Below are 14788 nucleotides of genomic sequence, written 5' to 3'. Positions count from 1 at the left end.
GCAGGGAGGCTAGTCCTCCTCCACCCTCCCAGCCCTGGCTGGGCCTGAAGAATAAAGCCTCAGTCCAGTTAATAGGAGGAAGCTTGCCACTGTGCTGACTGTAGACCTCGGGGCCCTTTCCTAGGAACGGAAGGTGTGCTGAGGCTGCTGAGCGAGCATTTTCCTGTGAGATTTGGTGAAGGGCGGATGGTGGAGCCGCAGGGGGAGTAAGTGCAGGTGTGGGACCTGGGCTGCTGAGCAAGGTGTCCAGATCCTTTGTCTTCAGAGGCTGGGGCTCCGGGGGGAGGGGGAGCCCCTCGCCCCAAGGGGGTGACCTGCTGCAGGGGAGGTGGGGTCAGAGCCGTGACCTTCCTGCTTCTGCCAGTTTCTCCAACTCCCTCTCAGGCCAAGGTGCCATATTTCAGGGTGCGGGTCCTAAACTCTGTCCGCAGCTTTACTGCCTTGTCACTCCATGTCTGCGTCTACTCGCCTCCCCAGCAGAGACGTGAGTGTCAACACAACAGCCTCATCTCTCACGCGGACCCCAGTGCGTGATCAAACATGGGCCTCAAAGAAAAGAGAAAGAGGCCATTGAGAAGGGGACGGGAGCTTATGAGGAGTCGCTCTCGTTGGAGCCTGGCAAGACAGTGTGGTTGGAGACAGAGGCCAGGTGATACCCATGGTTTGGGGGGTGTTGGCGTTACCGTGTCCCCCAGAGACTCTGCGGCTTCTCCGCAGGCTCATACCGCTGGCCTCTGCTGGGCATGCAGGTTCCCGGTCAACGCTGTCATCCTGTGCAAACCAGAATGTCCCCACAGGGCTCTCCCACCTTCTCCCGTCCTATGGCCTCCTCGGGCCTTCATTGCGCTGGCAGTTCTGTACGCTGTGAGCTGTTTAGCCCTCTTGTGGCCTCCCGGTGGATCTGCCCCGATGCCTTCTTCTCATCCCACCACCTTAGCACAGGTGCCCCCGCCCCCAGCTCTGAGCAGATGGCCCAGGACACGCCCTGCACCTGCCAGGCAACCTAGATGACCCATCAGAGACTGTCCCCCAAGTTAGCAGGGGCCCAGGACCACAGCCCCTCCTGTGGGTCTGGTCTCCTTCCCTTGAGCTTTCTCCATTCACCTCCCCACTCCTATCCACATTGAGACTCTTCCCTGGTTGGCTGGTGGCCCCAGCTTCTCGCTGAATTCCTTCTGTTCTGCTCAGTGTCCACTGCACTGACTTGGAGGAAACTTCCAGATCTGTCATGGCTCAGGGAATCTCCAGGGGCCCTGCTCTGCAGGTGTCCACCCAGAGGGTCCCTATGTGAGACTCACCCAGGGCTCAGGGCTCTGAGTCCTGGTCCTGCACCTGCTTTGGGGCTCCTGGCCCTCTGTCTGCTGCATGAACGCCATCCCCATGCTCCCAGTGGGTGTCCTCCCACAGGCTGGCAACAGCAGGAGCGCGAGTGATGTCCATGAGTGCATCGTGGTATGTGTGCACACACTGTGTATAGTGGTTTGTGTATACTGGTGTGTGTGCATAGTTGTGTATTGTGTGTGCACATGTGTGTTTAGTAGTGTATGCACACACATGTGTGAATATGGCCTGTGTGCACACATGGGTGTGAATAGAGGTGTGTGTGCACCCATGTGGCTAGTGTTTTGTGTAGTGTTGCATGAGTGTGCACGTGAGTGTGCGGCATGGGGTGAGGGAGGTCAGGGCACATCCAGAGACCCGGGACCCCTCCCTCACTTGCAGCAGCTCACTCCTCTGGGGGAGAAGTGGGCGTGACTGCACTTGGTTCCCTCCATGGAGATCGTTCCAAGCCGTGGAGTGAGGTCCAGAGACCGAATAGTAGCCTTGGCCGTCTCTGAGACATAGGAAGAAAACAAAATAAAATAAGGCTCCATCATGATCCGTCACAATGGAGGTGCTGGTGGGAATGGATGCCGGCGATGGCCAGGGAAGGCATGTGTTTGCCTGTAAGACAAGACCTCACACCAGAGAGCACAAATGAACCCACCCTTGCTCCCGGCTCTCCCTCCCAAAGAGCCAGGCAGGCAGGTCCTTATTTTAGCCGTGCGCAGCTGCCCCTGGGCATACCCCTCTCCCTGGCTCTGGCTGGGTTACAGCTTCGGGTTTTCCTACTCGAAGACATAACCACAGAGCTGACACTGCTTGTGGGGCCAAGGTGAGCTCGGTCTTCTCCCCTGAGATCCCCACAACCCCTCACTCTGGAATGACAGTGTTTTGCAGGCTCCTAGCACACAAGGATGAGGGGAGAGAATGTCACCAAGGTCAGCGCGTTCATCCTACTGGGCTTCCCCACAGCCCCTTGGCTGCAGTACGTGCTCTTCCTCCTCTTCCTGCTCACCTACCTCTTCGTGCTGGCGGAGAACTTGGCCATCATCCTCACTGTCCAGACCAGCTCCTCCCTCCATAGGCCCATGTACTACTTTCTGGGTTCCATGTCCTTCCTGGAAATCTGGTACGTCTCTGACATCATCCCCAAGATGCTGGGCGGTTTCCTCCTGCAGCAGAAACACATCTCGTTTATTGGCTGCATGACCCAGCTGTACTTCTTCAGCTCCTTGGTGTGCACTGAGTGCGTACTCCTGGCCTCCATGGCCTACGATCGCTACGTGGCCATCTGCCACCCCCTGCGCTACCAGGTCATCATGACCTGGGGGCTCTGCGTGCAGCTGGTGGTCTTCTCCTTTGTGAGCGGCTTCTCCATCTCTGCCATCAAGGTGTACTTCATCTCCAGTGCCACGTTCTGTGGCTCCAACGTCCTGAACCACTTCTTCTGTGACATTTCTCCCATCCTCAAACTGGCCTGCACAGACTTCTCCACGGCAGAGCTGGTGGACTTCATCTTGGCCTTCATCATCCTGGTGTTTCCCCTCGTGGCCACCGTGCTCTCCTACGGGCACATCTCTGTGGCTGTCCTGCGCATCCCTTCTGCCACTGGCCGCTGGAAGGCCTTCTCCACTTGTGCCTCCCACCTCACCGTGGTCACCATCTTCTACACGGCCATGATCTTCATGTATGTCCGGCCCCAGGCCATTGATTCCCGGAGCTCCAACAAGCTCATTTCTGCTGTCTACACTGTCCTCACCCCAATCATCAACCCACTGATCTACTGTCTTCGGAACAAAGAATTTAAGGCCGCCTTGAAAAAGGTTCTTGGGCTAGGTCAGTCTTCATAATAGGACAACCAAAACTTTTGGAAATCTGATTGGTAGGATAATAAAATGCTATCTTTTATTGTACTTTCCGCTTTTTTAAAGTAAATCTACAAATGAAACTTGGCAAATTATAGAACCACGCAGAAATCATAAGCCTTTATCTGCTTTTGTTTTCCCAAAGGGCAGCGGTCACTTTGGGTATATTTTGAGGTTTTTATGGATGCAGTTGTGAAGATGCTTTTATGTTTCTTTCATTCGGTGTGATGCTTGAGTGACTCCTTCATGGTTCTGCATGTAGCAACGATTCACGCATATGGTGTATAATATTGCACCATGTCGATGTATCACAGTGTGCTATGCACTGACTGTGCAGACCGTGTTAGAGACGGAGCCTATCATCACTACGGTTAGTGTCACGGTAAACACTCAGACTCATTTGTTTTCACTAACGCACATTCACTACTGCTAGCTGTGTGCCTGGGTGGACTGAGATTCACGGAAGCGACACCAGTAAGTGCTGCCGTAGGAGGTATGTGTTTGGGCAGTTTTAGTGGGAAATGCCAAACTCTTTTCCAGGGCAGGTACACCGGTTTTTCTCCCCCACGAGCAGTGTGTGAGGGTCCCAGCAGCCCAGAGCTGCCCCACCATTTGGTGTCCTTGTAGTCCCCCCAGGGACAAATGCTAAGTGCCCCAGTGAAGTTAGGGTCTGCTGTCATGGGTGTTTGCCTTCTCAAGCGCCCATCACCACCACGTCCCCTAGTCTCAGATCTAGTTGCTGTTTCTTTTTAATATTTTTTTAATGGGCATTTTTTAAAAAAAAGTTTTATTTATTTATTTGACAGACAGCACAAGTAGGCAGAGAGGCAGGCAGAGGGAGAGGGGGAAGCAGGCTCCCTGCTGAGCAGAGAGCCTGATGCGGGGCTCAATCCCAGGACCCTGAGAACATGACCTGAGTGGAATGCAGAGGCTTAGCCCACTGAGCCACCCAGGTGCCCCCAGGTGGGTATTTTTGCATGCCTCTGTGTTGCATTTACTGCAAAAATATCCTAGTTCCTGGGCGTGCCTTTTCTCTCCCGGAAGGGTGTCTTTCAATGAGGAGCACTGCTTGATGCTGACATCTAGTCTGTCCACTTTCTCCCATTATATTTGGTTTATTTTCCATTTAAAAGGAGGGCTTATCTAGGAGCACCACCTCAATGGCTCAGGGGTTAAGCCTCTGCCTTCAGCTTGAGTCATGATCTCAGGGTCCTGGGATTGAGTACCACATCAGGCTCTCTGCTCAGTGGGGAGCCTGCATCCCCCTCTCTCTCTGCCTACTTGGGATCTCTCTCTCTGTCAAATAAATAAATAAAATCTTAAAAAAAAAAAGAAGGGCTTGTCTATTCCAAGCCATAAAGACATTCTATTTAATTCTAGAAGCTTTATTGTTTTATCTTTCATGTTTAGATTTATAATCCATCTGAAACTGACTTTTTTTTTTAGAGGTATGTGGTACAGGTTAAAGTTTATCCTTTTCTGTGTGGATAGCAAATTGACCTGCGCCCATCGTGTCTTGATATGACAGGTCTTCCCTGCTGCAGCGTCGCCCTTTCTGTAAACCAAATTTCTATCTATCCACCCATCCTCCTCTTTTCAGACTCTGCATCCCATTCCATTTGTCTGTGTGTCAGCTCCCGCCCCAGTGCTGTGCTGTTGTAGTTACTATGGCTTTTTTATATACTGACATCTGGTATTAAATTCTCCATCCTTGTTCTTGTTTTTCAAGATTGCCTTGGTTATTCTTAGCCCTTCCCAAATGGGTGTTGGGGGATATAAATGTGAGAATCAGCTTGTTAATTTCAACACAAGAAAAATTTGCTGGATTTTTTAAAAATTGGGATTGTAATGAACCTATAGATCATTCTGGAAAGAACTGTCATCTTTATAATTTTGAGACTCTTAATATAAGAGCAAGAGACACATGCCTATAATTGTTCACAGCTCCCTCAACTTCTCAATTCTGTTTCATGATTTCCAGCTTATTATCTTTCACATTTTTCGGCATACACTTGAGTTTGGGGTGTTTTTTGTTTTTTGTTTTTAAACTAACACAAATGGTAACTTTTCTGTTTACATTTTTATTTCTTAAATTAAAAAAAAAATACCTCTGTTCCTTTGTTGCTGGTCCATAGAACAAAAGCTTTAAACTTTCTTTTTTGGAATAATTAGATTTACAGGACATTGTAGAAAAATATGGAGGGAGGCTCTCTGTGTGCTTTGCCCAGCCTTCCCCCATGACACCATCCTACACGATGAGCTTGGCATCAGGACCAGACAACTGACTTCAAGACACTCCACACAACAGATTCCCATCATCCCACCCATTATACATGCAGTCATGTGTGTGTGTGTGTGTGTGTGTGTGTGCACGCGTGCGCGCATGTGTGTGGACACACGTGTGGCTCTGTAGTTTACCACCTGCGTAGCTTTGGGAACTAGCACCTTCAGGGCATGTGGAATGTTCCATCCCCTCAGGGCTCACACTTGACCGCAATCTTTTGATATTGGTTCTTTCCATTCAAAGGCATCCTCTTGGGGTCCATCCAGCTGTGGTGTGTCAACAATCTGTTTCTTTGTTGCCACCACAAGTTCTGCCCCAGGGCTGAGCTGTTCACCTGCTGAAGGACAGGCGGGGTGGGAGTGCTCCCAGCTGCCAGCTGTGAGGCATGACCGTGCAGGCAACACTCACTCCAGGTTTCTCCATGAAGCTAAGTTTTCGTGTCTCTGGGTAAGCGCCCAGGAGACCAGGTGCTCACCGGCATCGCTGTTGTGTTACAGCTCACTTTCAATGCTAAAGGGAACCACCAACCCTTGGGCAGAGAGGCTGTGCTGTTCTCTGCTCCTGCCAGCAGTGAGTGAGTGAATGGTTCCTGCATCTTGCCCCATCGGTGTCATCACCACATCTCCCTCAGCCTTTCTGGAAAGTGTGCAGTGGCATCTTGTTGCAATTTAATCTGCATCCCTCTAACAATGATGTTGAGCCTCCTTCCTGTGCTCACTGGCTGCCTGCCCATCCCTGCAGCGAAGTCCGTTCACATCTCTATCCTGTTTTCTTTAAGATTTATTTATTTGAGAGAGAGAGAGAAAGGGAGAGCGAGCGCAAGAGAGAGGGGAGGGGCAGAAGGAGAGAGAGAATCTCAAGCAGACTCCAAGCTAGTGGGAAGCCCAATGTAGGGCTTGATCACAAGACCCTGAGACCACGACCTGAGCCAAAACCAAGAGTTGGGCGCTGAGCTGCCTGAGCCATTCAGCCGTGCCTCCTGTTTTCTAAGTGGATTTTTTTTTAAAGATTTTATCTATTTATTTGACAGAGAGAGATCACAAGTAGGCATAGAGGCAGGCAGAGAGAGAGGAAGGGAAGCAGGCTCCCCGCTGAGCAGAGAGCCCGATGCGGGACTCGATCCCAGGACCCTGAGATCATGACCCGAGCCGAAGGCAGCGGCCTAACCCACTGAGCCACCCAGGTGCCCCTCTAAGTGGATTTTTAATGAACGTTTAGTTTTGAGAGTTCTTTCCAAAATTCTAGATGCGAGCCCTTTGTCAAATTGCACACCTTTTCTTCCCATCTGATGTCTGCCTTTCCATTTGTGTAAGGTCCCTCCCTGACGGAACAAACATTTAATTTTTGCTGAGTTTCCCATTCTTTGTATCATGCTCTTGATGTCAAGTCCCCAAGAATTCTTTCCCTTATCACAGGTGCTAGAAGCGGTTTTCTGAAAGCTGTATAGTTTTACATTTACATTTAGGTCCATGATCTATTTTGAGTTAGTTTTTGCATGTGGTATGAAGGTCACATCAAGGTTAATTTGTGTATGTGTGTGGCCTTGGATGTCCAGTTTCTGTGATACCAGTGTACAAGAAGCTGTCCTTCCTTTACTGAATCACGTTTGGACCTTTGTAAAACATCAGTGGAGGATGTTTTCGTTAGTTTGTTTCTGGTCCTCTATTCTGTTCCATGGTCTATGTGTCTGTCCATCCCACCAGGACTGTGCAGACTTGAGAAAGGTAGCTACCTGATAAATTCTTAACATTGCAAGAATGACTGGTTCCCCAAATTTATTCTTCTTTTTCAAAATAATTGTGGCCATTCTAGGGTCTGTGCGTTTCCTTATAAATTTTATAATAAGCCTGTTCATGTGTACAAAGAATCTTGATGGAGTTTTGACAGGAACTGCATTAAACCTACAGATCATTTTGAGAATGGCATTATTGTTCTGCCAACTCCTCCAATGCAGGGACACAGCAGGTCTCTCCGCTGACTGATGATTTCATCTGACTTCTTTCCCCAGTGGTCTGTGGTCTCCAGCATACAAACCCCATACATGCTTTGCTGGATCATACCTAACTATTACCTTTTTTTTGGAGCAATCATAAGTAGTATTGCATTTTTAAATTTCAGCCTCCTCTTCTTGTTGGTAGTATACAGAAATGCAGATTTTTGTGTGTTGACCTTGTAACCTGCAAGCCCACAGACCTCGTTTATTAGTTCTAGGGGCTTTTCTGGGTATATTGCTTTGGATTTTCTGCATAGTCAGTCATGTATTCTCTGAATAAAGGCAGTCTGATTTCTTCCTTTCATATGGTTTTTATTCCTGCCTTACTGTACTGTTCAGGATTCCAAGGCTCTGTTGAATGAGAGCATGGACAGTGGTTATCTTTGCTGTCTCCTCTCGTATAAGGGTTAGAAGGGAAGCATCACACTTTCACTGTGCAGTGTGACATCAGCCGTGGGCTCTTTGCAGGCGTCCTCAACAAGTTGAAGCAGCTACCCCTCTATTCCCTGCTTGTCAGGGTTTGTTTTGTTTCGTTTTGTTTTGTTTTTAAGTGAATGAGCGTTGTGGTTTGTCAAATGTTTTTTTCTACTTCAGGTGTTCTGATCACTGATTCTTCTTCTTTACCTGTTAAGGTGGATTGCAGTGACTGACTCTTGAATATCAAGTCAGACTTGAAACCTTTAAACAGATTCCATTTGGCAGTAGGGTGGTCTTCATTTTCTATTCATTGCTGGTTTCAATCTGTTAATGTTTTGTGGAGAATTTTTGTGCCAAAGTTCACGAGATAAATTGGTCTATAATGTCCTTTCCATTTTTTTGATGCTATCTTTGTCTGTCTGGGAACCATAAAATGGGCTTGGGGACATTCCCTCTTCTTCTATTTTACAGAGGAGACTGTATAGAGTTAAATCTTTAAGTGTTTGGCAAAATTCCCCAGTGAAATCATCTGGGCTGGAAGTTTCTTTTTTGAGGGGGGTGGACAAATCTTAAAATAACAAATTCAATTTGGGTAATTCAGGTTATCAAATAGTTGTTAGGGCTTACATCTGTTTTCCTTTGTATTTCTTTCCTCTGCTTCTTTCCTCTTACCTTCTGATTGGAAACCTTTACATTTTTTAGAGATCCATCTTGATTTAGTTATAGAGTCATAATAATAATTCAACTTGCATAGGAGGTGGTATTTGGGCAGTGCCATTCTGTATGGCATGGTCTCCTTCACGGTTGCTCAATCACAACCGGTCTTCGCTGCTTCGCCACTTCGGGCTAATAGTCAACCTTCGTTGACATCCTTGGACCCTCCCTGCTTTCTCAATGTGATTGCTCCGCCTCCTCCACATACATTAGACATGCTTCAGCCATCCGATGTGTTCTGAGCAGCTCACGAAGGAAGGTCTATTCTGTTCACGCCCCCAACACAGTTCTCCCTTCATTCAGAATTCCTCAGGGTCCTCTCGCTACATCTTCTCTGCTTTGGAAACTCCTGTAACTACGCATAAGGGGTGGTTTCTGCTGGAAACATCCCTCAATGTTCCTTCTCCTCAGAATGTCTTTGTTTCCCTCTTTACACCTGAAGGACAGCTGTGCTGGGTGCAGGAGTCCCAGCCCAGGGACTCTTTCTTCCTGTGTGTGGATGGACAGTTCCCCCAGTGTCACAGGCTGAGCCCAGAATCACTGGCAAAGGGGGTAGTCTGGAGTCCACCAACAGGAAGTGGTTGGAGAAAGTTAAAGAGGAGTACTTCCCAGGTAATGTTATTAATTCAGTGTTATTCTGATAGCGTGACCTTAAAGATGGTCCAAAGTGAAAACTACAACTCATCTCTCTCATGAATATACATGAAAAATTCTTTAATATTTGCAAATAGGACTCAGCAATATACAAAAATCATGACAGTATGACCATGGGGGATTATTCCAGGGATACAAGGCTGGTTCAGTGTTCAAAAAACCAGTCACTGAGATCCACCATATTAACAGGAAAGTCACATGCTTCTATCAATAGATGTGGGGATATTGCTTAACAGAGTCTAATGTCATTCATGGTAATAGTTCTCAGGAAGCAAAGAACTGAGGGAGCTTCTCCAACTTCCTAAAGCACATTTACAAATTTCCTGCAGTTAGCATCACACTTCGCTGAAACCTGAGTGTTTGTCCCTAAGAAGGCAAGGAGGTCAGCTCTTGCCACCACCGTCCATCACGGAACTGGAAGTTCCAGACAGGAAAAGAAGTGAAGGGCATCTGGGCTGGAAAGAAGGAAATAAAGCCGCTCTTTTCTACAGATGACATGACCATTTGAAAGGGCTAAATGGTTTTTAAGTACTTAGGTGTAGATCTAACAAAACTGAGAACCTCCATGCTGGAAAATGTGCGGTGCTGGTGGCAGGAGTTAGGGAGCAAAGAAATGGGGGGGGGGTCTGCTGTGCATGGGTGGGAGGAGTTAGCACAGCAAAGGGGCTCATGCTCCCCAAACTGATATGCAGGTTTAACACAATTACTGCCAAAATCGCAGCAAGAGTTTCCATACATGCAGAGAAGATGATCCTAAAATTTACACGAAGAGGCAAAAGACGTGGAACAGCTAAACCAATTTTGAAGAATAAAGTGGGGGGAATTAGCCTATTGACGCTGAGACTACTCACTCTATAGCTAAGTCGTCAATCTGGGGTATTGGTGAGAGACTCACAGATGATGATGGGACAGAAGAGAGAAGCCCCATGTAAATACCACCGTCTTTAATCAAAGATTTTCCTGAGATAATTGCATATTCACATGCAGTTGTAAGAAATAAGAGAGATCCTTTGTGAAGTTTGCCCCATTTCTCCCAATGATCACACTTGCGTAACTAAGGTTACGCAAGGATGTGGATGCTGATTCTGTCCACCCACTTTGTTCAGGCTTCTCGCATTTCCCATACTTCTTTGTGTCGGCCTCGGTGTGTGCGCTGTTTTAGAGAACACTTTCATCTGTGCAGGTTTTGGGTCTACCACCACACTCAAGACACTGCCCCACCCACCACTACGTGGATTCCTTGAGCTGGTCTTTTATACACACCACCTTCCTCCCACTGACTGCAAACCTACCCCCATTGCTAACCCCTGCAGCAACTAGTGTCCTCTGTCTCCAAAATGGCATTTCAAGGTGTTGTGTAAATGGAGTCACACCATCTCAGAAGTCATTCTCCATGTAGGGCGGGTCCTGTTTGTTCTTCTTTTCCCCTTCAGTGTTGCCCACACTCCATGGTGTGCACCTGTCAGTCTGCTCGCCACTCCCCTCTGAAGGACATCCTGCCTGACTCCAGTGTCTCCCTATTATAATACAGCTGCCATAAACATCTATGCACGGGGTTTTGTGGGGGACCCAAGTTCTCAGGGAAGCAAAAGTCGGAGATGACATGGGGAGAATATGGCTCAAGACCTAGATCAGGCTGCACCTGTAGCTGATGCACAGGTACCTTGCACAGAACTGCCTGGGTCCAGTGAGGTTTCTGTCATATGCCTTACATGGTGGGTCGGTGCTGACTGTCAGGGGTTACACAGTATCTCAGATGGAGACTTGACAGGTTAGGATTTGGGGGCTAGTGCTCTACAGGTGTACACAACATAAACATGAATTTTATTAGTAAAGTCTCACAAGTCATGTGATCTCAGGATTGAGCAAGTATCTCCTATCAATCCAGAAACATCAACTTTTTCTTATGAACCGATACTGAATTTTCTCTCATTTGGTTTCACCATTATAGTGATTATACAATCATTCAAACTGCAGCTGGACAGAAGTGTAACTTGCAGGATATTTATAAACGAAGTTCATTTGGACGTGAATTTCCCAAGCTCACAACTTCCTTCTCCAGTGTTTCTGGACAGGGAAGGACAGTATTGGTTGGAGCTGGCTATGGAGGTCCCCTAACAGAGTGCTTATGAATGGTCTCACAAGGAGGAACAGTTGAAACATATTCTCTATTTCTGTGTACGAAGAGCTTAACTTACTCTAGTTACAAGATTCATGTCTTTAAATAAATGTTGGCTTACAAAAAGTAGTTGAAGCATTATACAGAACATCCCTTACTTCAATATTCATCATGAATGTTAGTGTTCAGAGCTGGGCCTCATGGACTCTGTCCCCTGTTGTTCTGTCTCAGGATCCATCCCTGGAGGAGGTACCAGGGGGGAGAGGAGCACAGTTCTGGAACAGTGAGGCAGCTCCCAAAACAGATGGTGGAGAGGGCCTGAGAGGCCTGACTGTGCCTCACCTGGCAGGGATTGTGACTGTGGCCTCCATCCCTGTCTCACTCTGTCTTCAGGACCTGTTGCTCACACAAGGACTTAAGTATTGGGTAAGAACATAAAGGATGGGTCTTCATCCGGGGTACAGCTGGGAAAGAAAACAGGAGCGCCAGAGGCAGTATGTGAATGGGACAGATAACAAAGCAAGGTAAGAGGACAGGGAGCCCTTCCCTGAATTCTGACCCCAGAGACACGGGATGTGGAGGGAGGCCTTAGGTAGGTGGTGATCCCACGGGGGCTAGAGGACTTAGGGCTCCCTGGTCACACCTGCTTATTGGAGGTGCACCTGCAACGTGGCAGGAGCTTTGATTGGGGACACGGTGGGGCAGGACGTGAACAGAGCACCCGCTCTCCAGGAACGAAGAGTTTAGAACAGTGTTTCTTTCAGTGAGGACCATTTCCCTCGCAGTTCAGGACCCATACCAGATCTTCTACGTCGCTCTGGCTCCGCGGACTAGGACTCTGCATTGCGGACCGGCAGGAATTTTCTAATGAGAGAAATATCCGCTCAAAGACCTTCTTTCCAGAACCGCATTCCCACCCCACCGTACAATTCCACAGTCATTCCAAAAAGCTGAGAACCAAATGAAGTTAAACGACAGAAAACTTCGGGAGTTAAGAACCGTGAGCCCAACTTGGTGAGATGCTAAAACCCTTCCCAACGGCAGACTAGTAGGGAAAAAAAAAATCCCGCGTTAAAGTCCTGGAGGATTGCAGTGACGGAGAACCCACAGCGCGTGTGCGTCCGGACGCCTCCGAGGTGTTAACGCCCTACCAGGCCTGGGGCCCGTCGTCACGCGTCCGGGAGGACGGGGACCCCTGCCTAGCGCCCTGGGACGGAGAGGCAGTGTCCACCGTCGCGGCTGCTCCTCTCCCTGCCCCTCCCAGTCCGGAGCTGCTCTCCGGGCTCGGGCTGGCATCGGGCTACGGAGACGTCTCGCTGATCTTCAGGTCTGCACCTGCCCACCCAGGGGATGTCCCGGGTGCAGTAGCTGCCCGCCCGCGGGCGGTGTCGAGTCCGCGCCCCGCACGACCTCGTGGCCCCCACAGCTCCCCAGCGCCTCTGTCACGGCCCCAGGCCCAGGTCGGGCGGCCGAATCCTGAAAGGCCCGGGCAGAGCGAGAGCCAGACCAAAGGGCCAGCGGCCCCGACCGCAGACCAGCTGCTCTCAGCGCCTGCGCGCACTGCCCGGAAGCTCCCGACAGGCGCCGTACGGGCACCCCGTCCGTGACGTCACAGCGGAGCGCCGGGCGCGGAAGAGGGCCCCGTCGCGACCGCGTCCCCTCAGGTCCTTGAGCCGGTTCCGACAGAGGAGCGATGGCCTTGAGGTTGCTGAGAGTGGTCCCCGCGTCTGCGTCGGCTCGGGGCCTGGCAGCGGCCGCCCACCGCGTGGTGAGGCGGCGAGCGGGGAGCAGGCGGGCGGGCGGCGGGTGGTGCTGGCCTGCCCTCCCGGCGCCCACCCTTCCTCTACCCGGGCCTCTGGGCAGCGGCTCCCGGGGTCACTCCGGGGAGCTCCCCGTGCCCCCAGCGTTTTTGGTCCTGAGTCGCGGCAGAGCTCATAGGGGCCGGGAGCTTCTCCAGTCAGGACGCTGGGGACGGTGGTGAATCGGTGTCCCGGCTGCCTTGGTGTGGGAGGTCAACTTGCGGGTGCCTCGGTGCAGTTACGCGCCGGACGCACGAGCAGGTGTGGGTGAGCCGGGGGAGCCTGGGTGGTGTTTATCCACGGACGATCCTAGTGGCGCTGTCAAGCCCACTTACGTTTCGGCCCTTGCTAGGCCCCGCGGGGATGTGACCTGGAGCAAAACCCGAAGAGAAGGCGTTTCGGTTAGATCGGAAAGGCTTAGGGGACTTCCCAAGGTAGACCACCGGCAGGGTGACATCAAGGCAGAGGGAACACAAGAAGCAAAAGAACTGAGGCCGGAAACCTAAGGAAACTTTATTTTATAACCGCGGTTGTAGAATCGCTTCTTTCCTTGCTAATGCCTCCCACTGCATCCGTGTCAGATTGATCATAAAGGGACTTGCTTGATCTGCGTGCTAAAGATTCTCATCAAAGGATTGTGAATAGAACAGTGTAATAGTCTTGCTAAAAAGCTATATATGTGTTTTCAGAAGATGACTCAGGCCACCAAAGAGAAGAAATAGACAAGTGGTCACCTTTTTAATATTCAGTGTCGTGGGAGTTGTGTCAGTGGAAGTGAGGGACCCAGAATTAAGGTGGTGCTACTCTGCTGCAATGTGAGTACTGGACAGACCCCCTTGTAACAGTTTGTTCCTGGTACCCTCTGCAGGGGATGTAGATGAACTTCAGTAAGTCCAAAGAAAAAGGAAGAAGATGGAAAGGGAATACACCTTGTTACTTAAATAATAAAAGGAATTGGAGATGTGTCGTGAAAGATCTACTGTTCTGTGTGATTTTAGAGAGCAGTAAACGGGACCAAGGATGGGAAATTGTAGAGAATTGTACCATAACTCTATAAAAAAGCACTTTCTAAAGATTTTCAGTCAGTAAATGGCCGATGGCTTGATCACACATTACTGTGCACCCATTTTGTGCCTCATCTGTGCTATGATCAAGCTGTGGCCACACAGGGAAGCAGTTTGCACATGGCTCATAGGTAGCCTGGAGGAGAGAGTGCTTAATTTCTAGGATGCAGGGCATGATAAGATTAACACCCCTGTATGCCCCTCATGTGCTGTTCCCTCGTCCACTTGGCATAAGTTTCACTGGACTTGCTGATCTTGCAGTGCTCTTGTCCTTGGACTTTTGTGCTTACTGTTTCCTCTGCCTGAAAGACCCTCTTTCAGATGTCCTCTTGACCAGTTCCCTTGGCACTTTCTAGTCTTGGTTCAAATGTCACTCTTCCTTCAAAGGCTCCTTGGCCTCCCAGTATAGCCTGTGGCTGGTCCTATACACCGTGCTGCCCTCCACAGTGATTATTTAATATGCTGTGTATGGTGGATGCCTGAGCAACACAAATTTGAACACATGGGTCCACTTCTTTGCTGATTTTTTTTTGGATAGGTACAGTGTTGTAAATGT

General features: G+C 49.5%; 2 protein-coding genes across 2 annotated transcripts in view; both read left to right on the top strand.

Moving 5' to 3' along the window:
• Positions 1-2237: 2237 nt before the first annotated feature.
• Positions 2238-3173, top strand: LOC116597305 (olfactory receptor 6B2). Its single transcript, XM_032354826.1, has one exon. The coding sequence runs from the start codon at positions 2238-2240 to the stop codon at positions 3171-3173; it is 936 nt and encodes a 311-aa protein (XP_032210717.1).
• Positions 3174-12974: 9801 nt separating this feature from the next.
• Positions 12975-14788, top strand: part of NDUFA10 (NADH:ubiquinone oxidoreductase subunit A10) — a 50988-nt gene continuing 49174 nt past the window's right edge. The window contains exon 1 of the mRNA XM_032355379.1: positions 12975-13137. Within this exon, the coding sequence (XP_032211270.1) occupies positions 13063-13137 (75 nt within the window). The 5' untranslated portion in view covers positions 12975-13062. The remainder of the gene's footprint in view (positions 13138-14788) is intronic.

This window comes from Mustela erminea, chromosome 8, assembly GCF_009829155.1.
Source record: "Mustela erminea isolate mMusErm1 chromosome 8, mMusErm1.Pri, whole genome shotgun sequence".
Taxonomy (NCBI): domain Eukaryota; kingdom Metazoa; phylum Chordata; class Mammalia; order Carnivora; family Mustelidae; genus Mustela; species Mustela erminea.
Note: the sequence above shows the minus strand (reverse complement) of the source record. Positions and strands in the feature narration are given on the sequence as shown.